The 17,185-nt window shown below is 42.9% G+C and overlaps 1 protein-coding gene across 2 annotated transcripts in view; it reads left to right on the top strand.

The window, feature by feature from the left end:
- Positions 1-6,779: 6,779 nt before the first annotated feature.
- The window catches only part of SYNJ2 (synaptojanin 2), a 63,188-nt gene continuing 52,782 nt past the window's right edge, over positions 6,780-17,185 (top strand). Inside the window, exons 1-2 of one of the 2 annotated variants that reach the window (XM_063308089.1) lie at positions 6,780-7,619; positions 15,484-15,570. In XM_063308089.1, coding sequence (XP_063164159.1) covers positions 7,499-7,619; positions 15,484-15,570 — 208 coding nt within the window. In that variant the 5' untranslated portion in view covers positions 6,780-7,498. The remainder of the gene's footprint in view (positions 7,620-15,483; positions 15,571-17,185) is intronic. The other variant, XM_063308082.1, reaches the window with a different exon arrangement.

Below are 17,185 nucleotides of genomic sequence, written 5' to 3'. Positions count from 1 at the left end.
GCTGCCTGGCATTCAGGTGTCCAATTCAGCACTGCCCCAGGATTTTTCACCTTGTGTGTCTCTCCCAAACCCTTGGTAAGTCAGTAAGGGGCAGAGCAATCTCAGCAAACCCCTGGATAAATTGGCGATAATAATTACTGAACCCTAGAAAACGTAATTGCCGCTGGGTGCGAGGGCGTTCCCAACTTAAAATCGCCTGAATTTTTTCAGGGTCCATCTCAATGCCTTTGTCAGATACCCTATAACCTAGATAGTCAAGATGGGTTTTGTGAAAGTCACATTTAGAAAGCTTTGCATAGAGTTTGGCATCTCTAAGCTTGCTTAACACCTGTTTGAGGAGGCGTTCGTGTTCCTCCTCGGTTTCAGTGTAAATGAGAACATCATCTAAATAAACCAGGATCCCTTTAAACAAATGATCATGTAACACTTCATTAATCAATTGCATGAAGACTCCGGGTGCCCCTGCTAACCAAAAGGGAGGACTTTGTACTGAAATGAACCCAAAGGGCAATTAAAAGCAGTTTTCCACTCGTCTTCAGCTCGTATGCGGATGCGAAAATAGGCTTCACGAAGGTCGAGCTTGGAGAAAATTTTACCCGTTGACAAATGGGCTAACATGTCTTTCATTAGAGGTAGAGGATATTTGTTGCAGATCGAGACAGAATTTAACCCTCGATAGTCCGTACAAAGTCTAAGCATGCCATCCTTCTTTTCCCAGAAAAGCACAGGGGCCCCAACTGGGGAATTTGCAGGTTCAATAAACCCCCTTGACAGATTTTTGTCAATAAAGTCACGCAATGCCTCCAGCTCTTTCTGAGTCATTGGATAAATTTTTGGCTTGGGCAATTGAGCATTGGGAACCAATTCTATTGCACAGTCAGTCTTTCGATGGGGCAGTTGGTCCGCTTCCACTTCCCCAAAGACGTCCGCAAAGTCTCGGTATTGCTCGGGCAAGCCTTCTAAGTGTGGCAAGCTGGGGCACGGCGTGGCGATCGCAGCTCTTCCCACCCCCACACGTGAAGGTCTCTCCGCTGTAGGAGCTTGGTAAAACCCATCCTTAAAAGTAACAGTCCGGTGTTCCCAATTTATATATGGGCTGCGCAAAGTCAACCAGGGAATTCCCAGAATTACCATGGGATTGCCAACAGGTGCCACGATAAATTTTAAAGTCTCCCTGTGGCTGCCCATTTGCATCGCTACATTTCCAGTGAAATGAGTTGCCAGACCCCCACCCGCCGTTGACCCGTCTAACTGGGTGAAGATCAAAGGCTGCTGGAGGGGAAAGCTAGGCAAGTCCAATGCAGCAACCAGATCAGGGTGGATGAGACACCTTGAACACCCAGAGTCAACTAGAGCCCAGACTTCCGTAGTCACTTCACTTTCACTGCTAGAGTGGGGCAATCGGCACTCACCATAGCGTCCTCGCGCCCATCCTCCTCCACCTGCCCACAGGCGCTTTTCAGGGCAGGTGGCTGGCATTTCCTGCCAGCTCCTTAGAGGCAACATCAGCCTCTCCTGAGAAGTAAATCTCTTCTTCCGCATCAGCAGCCCCCTTGGCCGCTGTCATCCGTTGCGATGAGGGTGGCGATTTGGCCTGCACTTTTGTTGCCTGATCTCCAGCCTTGGTTTTTGGGCAGTCTGCGGCTCGATGCCCGACCTTTCCGCATCGGATACACTGGCCCCGCGTGTAGCACCGATGCCTCTCCTTGTCCCACGTTCTGTAGCCTGATGGGGCAGCAGTTGCCCCACTTCGGGGTCCCCGCATTGTGGTTGGTGGTCTCTCGGGCCGTCTGGCTTGCATGTAGGTGCGCTGGGCATGCTCAGCCTTCCCAGCTAGACAGATCCAGTTGTGCAACAACTCTGGGTTGTCTCTGCATAGCGCCCATTTTAGGATGTCCCAATTGAGCCCATCCTTAAACCTTTCTACGAATGTTGACTGAGACCAATCGGGGACCTTGCCTGCCAAAGCTTTAAATTCCAGGGCATAGTCGGCTACCGACCTGGGGCCCTGGATGAGATCCTTTAGCGCCTCCTTAGCTCTTGCCTTGGCCAGAGGATCCTCAAAATGCAGCTTTAATGCTAACACAAAGTCCTCAAAGGACTCGAGCTCAGGGGCGTCAGCCTCTGTTAATTGGACATACCAGTCCACCGCTCTGCCTTTTAGCTTAGTGGCCACTGCCGTTATCTTAGCCTCTTCGGAAGGGAAGCATGGCCCGAATTGCCTCATGTAGCTCTTCTCATTAGTTAGAAAAAAGGATAGCTTGGTGGGATCCCCATCAAATTTGACAGAAAAGTCCTTCACCGCCCCTCCTGCTGGAGTGGAACTGGCGGCAGCTCAAGTGGTGGGGCCCCAGGTCACGGTAGTGGTCCCTCTTTGGGGCGGAGATCCATCCCGGAGCCGTCTGCGGCCCCGCTCCGCCGGCGGTTCAGGGGGGAGGATGGGGGATGGTTGCATGAAGCTGGGACTTCCATCGTACCTCTCCTGGCCGCCCACCACTAAAGACAGGTTTCTTAACAGATACTCCATCGATTCCATTTTCACCTCCAGTACTCTCAGCCTCTCAGGGGTTTGAGATTCCTCCCCCTGTCGCACATCAGGCTGTCTCCTCATTGCTACCATGGTAGATTCCACCTCTGGGGTCAGCGGAAACCGGTGCTTCCAGGATGCCTGGGACGTCCCTGGCTGGGGCTCTCCCATCGTATCCCAGGTGATCAGCTCCTCGGGCGGTCCGCTCGGTGCCGGTTGCTCTGGTTCTCCCCCATCACTAGATCCCCCCAGCTCAGGGCTGGAACTCGAATCCTTCTGGTAATATGAAAGTTCGGGGGGGGGGGGTGGCTCGGCTCTCTACTCCGGATCATCGACTTGGGTAATGGGTTAGTCGGCTCCTCAAGTTCCCCAGATGCTAGTTTCAACTCTGCCATCGCTAACTGCTTCGCTCACAAGAATTGATCTTGGTAGGAACTAATGGTGTACTCTGGATGATTCTCAGCTTTATGTAATGGTTGCCTATTCTAAAAACACTCTCAGACTCACAAGCAGAAGCTTAATAATATCTGGTTTATTAAAGAACAGTATGCAAATACGAAGAAAGCTGAGAATGAGAAAAGCGCGCCAAAATCGAACTAAAAAACCCCAATACAAGTGAAGTCCCTCCCCCCGTACAATCATCTCAAATTCACAATCCCAGGTGCTCCTAACGAGTTCTGCTGATCAGCGGGAAAAGACCTTGAACAGAGAAGATAACCCAAACACATTCCATCTAAATGAACACAGACAGAGAGCTTGGTATAAGGTCCCACAGCAGCTCCTTCCCAACCAGAAACACGCGTCAGCGCCTTGGCATGTGAAACGTTACGATGTACAATGCACATTGAAATGGTGAACATGACAATGTCGTGGGGTGTATCCATCCTGTTAAGACTGTTTGGGATAGGCAAAAATAATTGAACAGAGACAGTCCAGCAGATAACTTGGCTTGGAGAATGAAGAGTTTTATAGATGGCTACCAGCACTTTGAAGTGCACCAGGAAACCTACTGGGAGACAGTACAGTTTGTGTAGTACTGTTACACGGGCATATCAATCTATGCTTGTAACTACCCGTGCCATCACATTCTGGACCAGCTGCAATTTCTGAACGGTCTTCAAGGGCAGCCCCACATAGAGCACACTGCAGTAACCCAGATAGGAAGTGACTAAGCTGTGAGTGATTGTGAGCAGGGTCATCTTAAACGGGGCTACCAGCTGGCAATTTGCAAATGCAAAAGAAATAGAAAAATGCATTTTGCCATTCTTACTACAACAAGTCAATTTTTAACTGCATTTGTTGGAGTTTGCTCTTTGTTCTCTTCAGGTGGCAGCTTCTGCTGCTTCATCTCCTGGAGTGAGTTCTTCTGAAAACTAGGGGGATCTCCGGGATCCACAGAGGCTGCACACAGGCAATCTGATCCGAAACTGTTGACACCCTCTCATCCTAGTGGCAACTAAGGCATCAGCTGAACCATGCATGAGTCTCAAAAACAGCCCATGAGCAAAGGACTGAGGCAGCTGTGGAGAACTCAGAAATCTGACTATGACAAGGGATTAACATTCACATCCCCCACATGCAGCTCACATCACCAATGCCCAAGACAAGCACAAGATATATCTGGGTCAGGTCACAGCTGTGAACTAACCTGCCACTGCTGATTTTGCACCCAGGGAAGGCAGGTTGAAGTCTCCCGGTATCATAACTCTGGGACACACTACTGCTAGCTTGGCCACAGAATCAAGGAGTACAGGCAGGAAAGCTGCCATGCAGCAAGGATGTTGGTACAGCAGTGGCAATCCTATCTCATTCCTAGAGTCCAATTTCACAAACAAGGTTATCTGCAGAGCAGCACCTTTGAAGGCCACCAGAGTGTCCCAGATGACTACAGCCATTCCATCACCCCTGGGTCACATCTGGGTTGTGGCTAGTGCCACACTTGAAACACATTTCTGAGAGAGGATCCCAACCCACAAGTCTAGCCAGGGTTAGATATGCAGAATCAATATGACACCAAGCCTACTTGGTGTCCCTTGTCTCCCACATTTCCCTCTGCCCATCACCATACTAACGTGTTCCAATTTGTCACTGGCCTTTTTGAACAGTGATGGCCCAAACTAGAGACAGCACTCCAAGTGCCAGGGCAGAGCAGAATGGAATAATTAATTCCTATGAGTGATAGTGAGATATTCTCCAATTTGATGTCAGTACACACTTGTGGATGGTGTATCAGCTGGGATCTCTGGTACAAATAAAGCGTAACAGTAATGTAATTGCCCTCAAAACCTATGCTGCCAGATTCCAGGATTTATAGTTAATCCTGTTACAGAGTCAATGTGGATCTTTCTGCATGCAAAAAATGAATGCTACCACTGAGCAGCTGATCCTGCATTGTAGATGTGACTAAATATTTCATCTACTTTCACCTCAATTACGGGAGCTTCAATTCTGCTTTGTTTTATCCTGCCGAAACTTCAGTGTATTGTGTAGGCTTACTAATACATACCCTGTGTGAGACAGTGGTACATTCACATTGAAGAGTTTGTAAAGCTAAACTCAAGACAAGACTAGTTTGTCTTTTTTACATTTGGTAATTATGCAGCAAAGAGAACAGTGGTACTGTATTGTTTATGACTAAGAGTAGTGTTTAAAAACAATTCAAAACACAGACCAAACATTACTACTGAAAAAGCAATAGAAATCCAGATCTGGGGCTGTTAAGAGATGTCTATGTGCCTGCTGGACTAGTTTGTTCCCTTGAGGTCAAGACAGCAGACCCAAAGCAGAGATTTTCATGGGCCAGGATATAATACCAGTGTTCCAATTAAACAGGGGAAGCTAAGGAGTCTTAATAAGACAGTGGTGAGGGGAATTGTGATCAGAACTAAACTCACAGCTATCTTGACTAAGAAGAAGACTCCCTGGAGTAAAATTCAATGCAGGTAACTTCATGGGCATATCTATGCAGTTTTCTTGGTAACAATATGGAAGAGGATGACATTGTTGTCTTCTATGACTTTTTAAATTTTCCACTCTATTCTGTCTGCCTCATTATTTTCTGGTGGTCTCTCATCCAAGTACTGACCAGATCCAATTTTGCTTAGCCTTTCAAGATCATAGAATGATGGCTAAGTGCTACCCCCTTAATTGGGTGCTATCTTGATTTTTTTTTTGGTGCCTTGGAGTCAGTGTTGATTCCTGGCAACTGTCTGGCCTAGTCCCTGCAATTTTCTTGGCAGAGCTTTTGGGAGTGGTTTGCCATTGCCTCCTTCCTAGGGCTGAGAGAGTGTGACTCGCCCAATGTCACCCAGCTGGCTTTGTGTCTAGAACTCACAGTCAGATTTCTAGCCTGGTGCCTTAACCACTACACCAAACTGTCTCCAAATTCAGATGGCCAACTTCTTTGTTTTCTTCTTCAATTCTCTTGCCACAGAACTCTCTGATCTCTGCCTCCTTCCTACAGTTAAAATACCCACTAAGGAAAAAAAAAATCAACATTATTTCTGACTGAAGGGAACATCAATAAGTTCTAACGATTAGGATGCCACCAGACAGTCATCCAACAACTGCAAAAGCGTGATGTGAAATGACCTTAATTGAAAGCACTTTTTATCCTGCATCAGTGGCAATGTTAACCTGCATATTTGGCTGTATCCCTATAAACTACACACACACACACACACACAAGCGTCAGAACTGTGCAAAGGAAAATGTAAAAATCCAGTTTGATTGTAAACTTGAACAAAATAACACCACACCCAGTATTATTTGGAAATGTTTTTTTTTTCACGCACAAGTGTACAGGAGAGAGAGAAGCACAGTTAATTATCCTCATAACTATTCCAGAGGGATTTTTAGGATGTAGTGGTAAAATTTTCCTCCTGTTCGATCTTGTTAACATTTGAAACATGCCACGTGTTTCCGGGGAAAGGCTGCAGTTTCTGTGCAGCCCTTTCCATCCAAATCTACAGTCTTTCTAGTCGAGAGCGTGTAAGGAACTTCTCCACCAGGATCTACATACAAAACAGCCCTATCCATGCCATATTCAACAACTAGTTCCAAAAGCCAAAGCAGAAACGTCAACAAGAAGGCTGGGGGGAAAGAGAGACATTCCGGCAGACGGCCGACCCAGCTGCTGCCTCCGGTCCTCCCTCTCTCTTCCCCACCCCCTGCCAGCCCCTCTGTGTCCGGAGCCCCGCGAGAAGCTCGGCTCCCTCTCCTCTGGGGGGAGCCAGCCGAAATTAACCTCGCCGCTCCCTGAGGAAGGGCGCTCACCTGTCCCTTGAGGAGGCAAAAGAGGCGGTGACTAGAACTTGAAGTCCTCCAGAAAGTTTCTACAGGAAAAAGGAAAAGAAAGGCGAGGTCCCCGCCCTGGCCAGTTGCGGGAGAGAGTGAGCGGCTTTCCTATAAGGAACCAGAAAGTCCGGAAATTGTGCAAGAACTTGCGCGAGGGGGGAAGCCTTCCCAATTCGCCCTCCCGCCGGTGGAACATCCATTCCTTTCCTCCTCAGTCGCTCCCGGCCGAGCCGGGGACGAGGAGCCAGCCGGGTGTCTGCGACGGGGGCGATCAGCTGGAATTTGGCCTCGGAAAGGGTTCCAGTGGCAACGAAGGTCGCTTCAGTCCTCACGAGTGGGAAAGAAGAGGAAAGCCTCGGCGAGCCTTTCTTTTGTTTGGGTTTATTGCCCGTCTCCTCTTCTTCCTAACTTTTTTTTTTTTTTAATCAAGCTGAAAGGCGTCTGGCCCTTTTTTCTTCGCCTCCCCCTTCTAGCAGCTGAGGCGACGGTGGGGAGGGAGAAGTGTCTCTCAGCGCCGGCTCTTTTCGGGAAACTTGCTTTTTGTCAGGGGTGCCTGATTTTTTGGGAGGGAGGGAGGGAAACGGGAAGTGGGGCAGCTGCTCTAGGGCAATTCGCCTCTGCTGCGTGGCGAGGCTGATTTGGTTTTCTCCTTCCACCTCATGGGCAAAAGCCTGCATGGCTCTGAGCAAAGGGCTAAGGCTGCTGTGGAAGCAGGACCCCACTCCAAGCGCTCTACTGGAGGCGCGCGGCCGCCAGGACTGCCTGCTGCTGGAAGCCGGCACGACAGCCACCCTCAGTAAGTGCCTGAGTCGCACCAAGGGGGTGGGGGGTGGGGAGGGAGAGGTGTGCCCGCATGTTACTCTGGACGCGACAGCCCTGCAGCTCCTCTGCCTGGCATGCCAACTTTGAAGGAAGGAGGCAGGTCTTGAAGACCAGTGGTCCATCCTGTCTGCCTTCCGGTTTCCAAGACAGCCAACCATAGCAGAAGGATTTGGTTGATGGATTGATTAGTCAGATCAGTGCCTTCTCTAAGCGACCACATAGATGGACGTTCTCCAGCATGCTCCACTCAACCTGGCCTTTTTCATCTCTGAGTGGTGCATTCCTTGCTATGTTATATAGTTCATCCATCCTGCTGCTGGTCGTTCTCTTCTTTTTCCTTCCACTTTTCCCAGCATTATGGACTTCTCAAGGGAGCTGGGTCTTTGCACAATGTGTGCAAAATAAGATAATTTGAGCCTGGTCATTTGTGCCTTGATCAAGAACTCTGGATTGATTTGTGATCCATTTTTTTGTTTTGTTTTGTTTTCTTGGCTGTCCATGGTAAAAAATCCTCTCCAACACCAAATTTCAAAAGTATCAATAGTCTTTCTATCTTGCTTCTTCAAAGTCCAACTTTCTCATCTATAGAGTGTCTGCCTTGCCTGCATGATCTAAACCTTGTAGGTATAGATGTGCATTTGACTTTCTTTGCAAGGCCGTTGTTGCTAATCTGTGGCACATTTCTTTCTTTTCATAAATTATTTTCATAAATTTTTATAAATTAATCGTGGGATATTTCTTGACTGTTGGCTCCTATACTTTTGATTTTATTTATTTGTGCCTTCGAGTCAGTGTTGACTCCTGGGAACTGCCTGGATAAGTCCCTGCAGTTTTCTTGGCAAGATTTCAGAAGTGGTTTGCCCTTGCTTCTTTCCTATGGCTGAGAGAGTGTGACTTACCCAAGGTCACCCAGCTGGCTTTGTGTCTAAGCTGGGAGTAGAACTCACCCCAGAGGTTTCTAGCCTGTTACCTTAACCACTACACCAAGCTGGGTCTCTATACTTTTGATAGTCGATTCTAAAAGGCAAAAGCTATCCACCCCTTCAGTGTCTTCACTGTTAATTCTAAGTCTGGTTGCTGTACCTGTTGTCATTAGTTTGCCTTTTTTCATATTTAATCATAGTCCCAAAATTTTTTACTGTGCTTTCAATGTCCAGTGGGATATGAAGGTATAATTTCCACCATTATTAGCCTCTTAATTAACTGATCCTTGGTTCCATTGCCACTGATCTGGGATCAGGCCTATTTTTGGTCAACACTTGTTGGCCAATATCTGAGTCCCCTTTTCAAACCATCTAAGCCATGATCACAATCACATCTTATTATAGGGTAACTGGCTCAAGACCTTTTGAGGATGAACAAGAACATATTTCTTCTTCCCTTCAGTTTCAGCAATGGTACAGAGATAGGTTAGCATCACTTCAGGAAATCCCACATGTGCTTCTTCATGGGAGTAAACAGTCATCCTTAGAAAATTAAATAATGTATGCTTCAGGACAGACAGTATCAGTAGCTTGAGGCATCCACAGTTCTTAATGAATAGGGTGAATTCTCCCTTGCTGTCATACATTTTATTAATTACAGAGTTTGTTTCACAACTGATAAAAAGATCAGGATAGATAGGTGTGCATTTAATATGACAAGTGGCAGCTTGTCTTCAGAAATTCAATTGCATTATCCTCGCTACAGCCTAGATGCTCTTTTTCAAGACCTCATTGTCACCACTTCATGCCGTCCTCTCTTATTCAGCTGATTGCTGAAAATGAGGTCAGTAAAACAGAAGCAGTGATTTATTAAGTAAAGTTCCAGTTGGTCCACTTACAGCCAGGTGCAAGACAATTCTATCCTTGCTCACTTTACAGCTTTGGCCTACAGGCCAAAACAGAAAGGCAAGCCACCATGTGAAGCAACCCCCCTAGATTTTTCTGTGTGTTGCCTGTGACGAAGGCAAACAATTAAGATGTCAGGATCTTACATGATATAGTAATTGCAAAGATTGCTATAATCAAAATGTCATATGAGGATCTTGGCATGTGTAACTTTTACACTAATATCCTTAAATAAGATCTTGATGATCTATTTATTTTATCAACAAAGCATATATTATTTGTGCATATTTTAAAAATTGATAAGAGATTGAGAACATAAGAAAAACCTTGTTTGATTGAAAGCCTATTAATTCCAGCCCCCAGCACCCCAATAGCCACCTAAATGCCCATCACTGAATGCTTTAGTGTCTCTTACATGTGTTCCCCAGCAAAGTGGGATTCAAGATACTTGTTAAGATATTTTATTTCTTTGTCCTTCTCTTCCCTTTCCCGAATCCATCCTGCTTCACTCTGGAGTCTCTGAACAGTTACACTCCAATCTTGATCAGCAGCATCATGGGAGCAGGGAGGGAGGAGTGCTTCTGTGTCAAAAAAGTAAAGCTGGCAGCAAGTTCAAAACCCCACTCCCTTTGTACATTCAAAGGGGTAGGGCAGGCACCACTCCCTGCTGTGGATACATGTACAAAAGGGGTAGGACTGCAGTCTTGTTTCTGTGATCACCATCTTGACTCCCATCCCACATCCTATGGACACCACTGATCTGGTTCATCACTGCCTGATCTATTGGAGTTTATTGTGCTGTGTTTATTTAGAAAAGTTAAGTCTTAAAAAGTATGTGTCTCTGAGTATTTACAACATTCTTGCAGTTTTCTATTTCTTGAAGTTTTAAGATGATTTAAACTTCTATAATACAGTTCTATGCATATCTATTCAGAAATGAGCCAATCAGAAGAGTTGTATTCTAACACAACCTAGCCTTCCTTTGCTAATATGAAGCAACTTTAAGATTACAATCCTGTATCATATCTCTATAATGAGGTATAACTTGTCACCAGCAACAAAGAGTCAGAAAAGGAAATTCAAAACCTCCTTGGGCAGGATTTGTAACTACAGCATATAGCTGTTTTCCCATTATATTAAATAAGCAAAAGACTATGTGAAAAGACTATCTTTTTGACTTACTGGATTTGACTTACTGTCAAATCTTTTTGACTTACTGGATAAACAGGAACATCCATCTTCAATGATACTATGCTCCAAAGTGTCAAGAAATTATGACAAACAATGGGGAAGAATTGTTGTTTGTAACCTCCATAGAGGCATCTGGCTGGGTTTAGTGCGGGACTAAAGGCTGCTGGATATGGCCACAGGCCCTTCTAATCCAGAAATCTCTTCCCACAGTCCCCTATCATATGTCTATGAGAAGACACAAGCAAAATATAAATGCAGCACACCTGTTGCTCAGTAACCTGTATTCAGAGACACACCAGTAGAAGCGAGCAGTAGATTTGTCCTCAGTGAATATGTCTAATTCTTTTTTTAATACATTTTCTTAGTAGATCACCTCCATACTTCTAAGTGAATGCCATTGTTTTAATGATGTGCTATATAAGAAATACAATATATTTTTCTGCCCTGAATCTCCCATCATTCATTTTTATTGGGTATCTTCATGTTTTACTATGAGATGAGAAAAACGATTCTCGACCTAAAATCTCTACACAGTGCATATTTTATTATTATATTCCTCATTGTTCTCTTTTTTAAAGCTTAGAGCCTCAGATGTTTTAGTCTTTCCATAGATAATTATTTCAGCTCTTGATCATTTTGGTTGTTCTTTGCATGTTTTCTAATTCCCCAACCATCTTTCAAACAGCTATCACACTCACAGACAACAGCCTCAGTGACCAATCCAGCATAAACTCAAGTCCTTTTATGGGCTTGGGGTCCTATATATATATATATATGAAGTTGGGATTTTCACCCAGTGTTACTACTTTACATATGTTTAGATTAAACTTCATATGCCACTTTAAAGCTTACTGAATGACTTATTCCCTTATTTCATGACTGCTGTTTTGCCCGGGTGTTTTTAGTTAAGAATTTTTTTAAAAAGTCTTGAAAGTCCAAGTTGACAATGGCAGGGCCAATCCTGTACAGTAAAAGGTTTGGGGTGGTCTCAGCTGTTTTTTCTCAGAAGCCCTCTGGGTCTGCACATGCTAACTCTACCTCCTGCCTTGGTGAGTGGCCTGGCAGTCCTTGCTGTCAGGACCAGCGGGTGTGTTTTGAGTGCTTGACTATCTTCTCCCCACTAACCCTGTTGTATGAGAGAGAGGATGGCTCCCACAACTTGTGTTGCTTTTCTGGTAAATTAAAAGGGGGAAAACATAGAAATAGTTTATCTAGTGCCATCTCCTGGCCTTGTAACATCAAGGCTTACAGCTAGGGAAATCAGCCCCTCTTCTCCCTTCTTCTTTTGAGAGAGGTTGCCAAACTTGGAAGAGATAAATAGAATCAAACTTAGTTTTAAAAAGCAAATGCTGTACTGACAGAAAATTGGCTACATTCAGATGAATTATTATTATTATTATTATTATTATTATTATTATTATTTTCCTTTAGTCTCTCATGGAACCCCATCAAATTCTTGTAGAATGCTAGAGCTCCATGGAACACATTTTTTTTAAAAAAAAAAAACCCTCTTATGCCATTTTTCTACCTACACTTCGTTTATTTCCTAAGATGAACTGATGGCTGAAGCCAAGGTCTCTTACTCATTTCCGTAGAGTTTCTACTTTTTGTAAATTGCAACATTCTTTCAGAGATTCAGGCTCACTTAGCCCCAGTAGTCAGCTTCTTGCTTCTCTCTTAACTAACTGCAGTTTTCAAAAGATAAAAAATTCTTCCACCCTGAGCAAGATCTGCCCTTTAGCTATATGCTAAAGGATGCATCTCTCTTCAGGGAAATCCTGCTTCAGACCCAGAGGCGTGCATTCCCTGTCCGGGAAGCAGATGTTCTTGAGAATGCCAGGTAGCATCACAACTCATGTCGGTAATGTCTTCTGAATTAGCCCCATTCCTTTACTACTGATGGTAATTTAATACCTCTGAAGGTTACAGTTTGAGAACTGTTGTTATAACCAGTACATTCATGAGCATCAAGGTTTTGCCCATTACTCTAATCATATGGATTTTGCTGTCTTTAAAATATAGTTCGCATTTAATCTTCAATTGTTTAAACCTTGACGTTTCTCTTTTTGCTAGCATAAGTACTTTTCTTTCTGCAACCAGTGGCATGTTGTTTTAAATATATTTCTGTTTCCTGATACAGACTAGGAGAATGAACTTTGTACTTTCAGTCCCTTTTCTTCATGAGTTGTGAAATGGCAAAGACTGAAAATTGCTTACATTCTTAAACTTTGTTTACATTTCTGAATGCCACGTTGTTCACTTTATTTGTACAGTTCCACTGTGGCCTGTTGCTACAGTAATTCCTTTGTCTAATAAAGAATTAAATATGTTGATTGTGTGATATTAGGGCATGTCTGTTGAGTGCACTTTCACAGATGTGAAACCTTGCACAGAGCTAAACAATTCTATTAGTTTCATATTAGTGAAAAAGTCCTACATCACAGAAAATTCCCTGCTACTCAATGTTTTGCACAATTTTTAAAAACTAGCTTAACTGCATTACAGTGAAAGCTCAATTTACTTGACCATGATACAATGAACTTTTCATGCAATAGAACAACTTTCTGCCACAATTTGTATCATTTGTGTAAAATGATTACAATGTAATTACAAAAATGATGCGATGTTATCTGCATTATGAGATCATGATGCTAATGACATCATTTATGTCATTCCACAAATGACATAAATCATAATGTCCTACTTTTGTATATAATGGACTTTTGTGAATAACAGACATTCTTTCCCACCTCCCTTTAAAATAAGGGTTCACTAGTATTAACTCTTTATTAAGTCTGTAGCCAATATATCTTCCTAGTGACCCTGGTTAACATTTAAAATAACTAAGCAACTGGCAGAAGTTAGCTGACCTTAATTGATCTCTTAACAAGTAAAACACTTGATTTGGTTGGTACTTGGATGGGAGACTATCAGGAAATCTAAGGGCCCTAAAAATAGACTCAGAAGTTAGATAAACATCTCTGAAAAAGCCTGTGACAAACCAGTTCAATTTTGTTGGCAAGAAACCTGCATGGGTATGTCCATGTAGTCTCTAGGAGTTGAGTTTAATTCAAGGGAATCATTACCTTTTACTTTTTATATCCTTTGATGCAATTATTGCTTCTCTAGCATGTCTCCCTGAGTCTTCTATTTATTTACCATTAAGATTCAGCATTTCTAGTAGTGGAATTCCACACCTGAAAGTATTGAATGGTTAACGTTCAACAAAATTAACCATTCTATTTATGGCCATCTTCTCTGTTAAGGTCACTTACGGTTCTCAACATTTCTTTATTTTCATTTTTACCTTGACTGGCTATATTCCATCCTATGACTTCCAATGGCTCTGTTACTTAATTTCTAAAGAGTTGTGCTGCTTAGTTGCAGCAAAACTGACAAAGAAGCAGTATAATCCACAAGGAGCCAGTGTGGTGTGAAGATTAAAAAATTAGACTAAGACTGGGACCCAGGATTTAGCTCACCATTAGACATGGACGCTAACTGGTTGACTTGGGTCAGTCACTCACCCAGCCTCCCTCACTGCCTTTGTAGGGATAAAATGAAGAGAGATCGTCTTGTAAGTTGCTTTGAGCTCTTGGAGGAATAGCCATATGTAAATCTAACAAACATCCAAATAATAAAGAATCTTGTACTGTCTCCAAATGATGAAAGTTAATACATTTATTGTGGTTTGGATTAAAAATCTGTTTGATTTAACACATAAAAGGCTCTCGTCTGTATGTGTATGAAATAAATATCATAAATAATAAAACCACGAGCAGAGAAAGAATAATCTAAAACTGTTAAAGTTTGCAAAATAACTATTGCGCAACACAACTAAAGGAATGAGTGAAAAAATAACTCTATATTTGTTCTATCAACTAGTAGTTGTACTAGGACAGAAAACCTTTATTTTTGTTGCAAAAGTGATAGAATTACACTTCTTGGTAATCTGAAATGTGGTGTTTTATTTTGCTATCTTTGGAAGTGCCTTGATTGGAGAATGGGTAATTTCAGATCAGCAATTAAATTCTATATACTCTTTTCATTCTCCATGCTCAGTTGGGCATGGAGAAGCAAGTGGCTTAGTCACTACATCATAGTTAATACATTTTGGCTATTGTGATGTATTAAGGAAAGTTAATTGCTGTGTGTTTTGCATGTTTTCCTTGTTCTTTTTATTTTATTTCTTTATTATTTGTAAGATGCTTGGAGCCTTTGGGGAACTGAGTGGCACATAAGTAGCAGTAATAAATAAATGAGAGCCCCTTTGGTGTAATAGTTAAAGGACCTGGCTAGAAATCAGGAGACTGTGAGTTCTAGTCCAGCCTTAGGCCTGAAGCCTAAGTTGGGTGAATTTGAGGCAGTCACTCTCTCTCAGTCCTAAGAAGAAGCCAGTGGCAACCACTTCTGAAAACGTTGCCAAGAAAACTGCAGAGACTTTGACTTGTCCAAGCAGTCAAAATCAACCCACAGGCAAGCAAGCAAACAAATAACCAACCAATCAACGGCTTCATTAGGGCCCTGGGAATCATTTGGAAGAGGTTTTGCTTTGTTAACATCACAAGCTAAATGCCACTCCTTGAACTGCTGAAGATAGAGTATGACCCGTTTGAGGTTTTCCCAAGTCATCTGTAGTGGTATGCACAAATCCAGAACTGTCAACAAAGCAGAGTGTTTCCCTTGCATAATATCGCAGTCAAAGCATCGCTCCTATTGATTTGCACAGCTCTAATAGGCACCATAGTTTTGGTGGCCTAATTACATTGCCATAAAGTAGAACAAGAACTGATGACTTTTACTGTGTGATTTCCCCAGCACTTGAAGAAAAAGAAGAAATTAAAGGGCAATATGAGAAGCTCATGGATGCTTATGGATGTTTAGGAGAGCTCCAGTTAAAATCTGGTATGTAGCCACTTAATTTAATATTGTGCAATAATCAGACAGAAGATGAACCATCAGTCCCATGAATAAAACATGTCAATGTTGTCCTTCACTAGGTTAAAGAGAAATGATTATGGAATGATTATTTTGTTTTTTTAATATCCTAATATAAATTTGAAAGCAAGGTTTATTTGTTTTATCTAAGTTACTGTAGCCTTTATTTTTGTAGCCTGCAGCTATAGCAGGAATAAGTCTAGGGGGGACCACCATGTTGATGGTCTCACTAATATGGTTGTTAGCTCCTAAACTTCTCATCCTGTAGTTTGTTTTTATGAGCTCTCAAGTGTGCCTGTTTTGTTTCTGTTAGGGAGACGATAGAAGATAGATGAATGCTCAGCAAGCAATAAAATATCACATTCTGGATCACTCTCTGACCAGGAGTTACGAAATACACAGTTTTCTTATGCTCAGAGGTTCTGTGCCTTGACAGAGAAAGGCAGCCCTTTTTCTAAGCATGGAAATGCAAAGTTGAAGGAAGCTGTATCTTTTCCATGTCAGTCTGCCATGTTTCTTTTGAAAGCACAGAACCTCTACACATAAAATATGGCAGTCCTCACAAAGCTCCCTTCTCAGCCAAGAGCCAGCTGCCAGAAGTGTTCTTTTTATGTGGCAGGTTTTATTAATTGTAGTTCATGGTTAACGAAGACTACAACTCTCCTGTTAGAATGTGAGCAGAGGAGCTAATGCAGCATCAAGAAAGATGATGCAATGTCTGCTTTTTCTGTCAGTGTTTTAAAAAAGACAAGCATGTATCTGGCAATCCTGCATAGCTCATTTTTTATCATGTGACCTTGTCCTTTTATTGGCTAACAGACAATTTTCTATACCTGAAATATTAGATTTTTTTTTTAATGTTGCTGGTAGGATGCCATGTGGGCAGCTGCCTACAAAATCACCTGGGCTAGAAACCACATTTTCAATAATTAAGGTGTGTTATCTGTGGGGGTGGGATGAGGATTGCAGTGTGTACTGTATAGTAGACAAGTGTTAGTATCAGAGATTTATTTATATTGAACTAAAAGTTGTTAAATACCATTTTCTTCCAAAAATAGTCCAGAATATAGATTATCCATGCATATACAGTATTTACATGATGGCCAAACTGTTCTAATTAGCATGCCTTACAGGTAGTCCTCACTAAATGACCACAATAGGGACCAGAAAATTGGTAGTTAAGTGGTGTGGTCATTAAGTGAGTCACCACGTGACCAGGCCCAATTTTATGACCATTTTTACAATGGCCGTTAAGCGAATCCAGCTTCCCCGATGGACATTTTTTGCTGGAAACCAGCAAAAAAAGATTGCAAATCATGATCAAATGACCACAGAACGCTGCAACTGCTTGTAAATGTAAGCCTGCTGCCAAGTGCCCAAATTGCAATCACATGACCGTGGGGGTGGTGCAACAGTTTGCAACAGTTGTAAGTGCAAGTATAAGTCGTAAAGCACATCTTTCGAGGCTGTTGTAACTTCTGACCATCGTTAAACAAATGGTCATTAAGCGAGGACTACTTGTATTTAGTAATTTTTAATATTAAAAAGAAGCATTATCCTGTCTCTTCGCTACATTGCCAGA

This window comes from Candoia aspera, chromosome 1 (assembly GCF_035149785.1).
Source record: "Candoia aspera isolate rCanAsp1 chromosome 1, rCanAsp1.hap2, whole genome shotgun sequence".
Taxonomy (NCBI): Eukaryota; Metazoa; Chordata; class Lepidosauria; order Squamata; family Boidae; genus Candoia; species Candoia aspera.
Note: the sequence above shows the minus strand (reverse complement) of the source record. Positions and strands in the feature narration are given on the sequence as shown.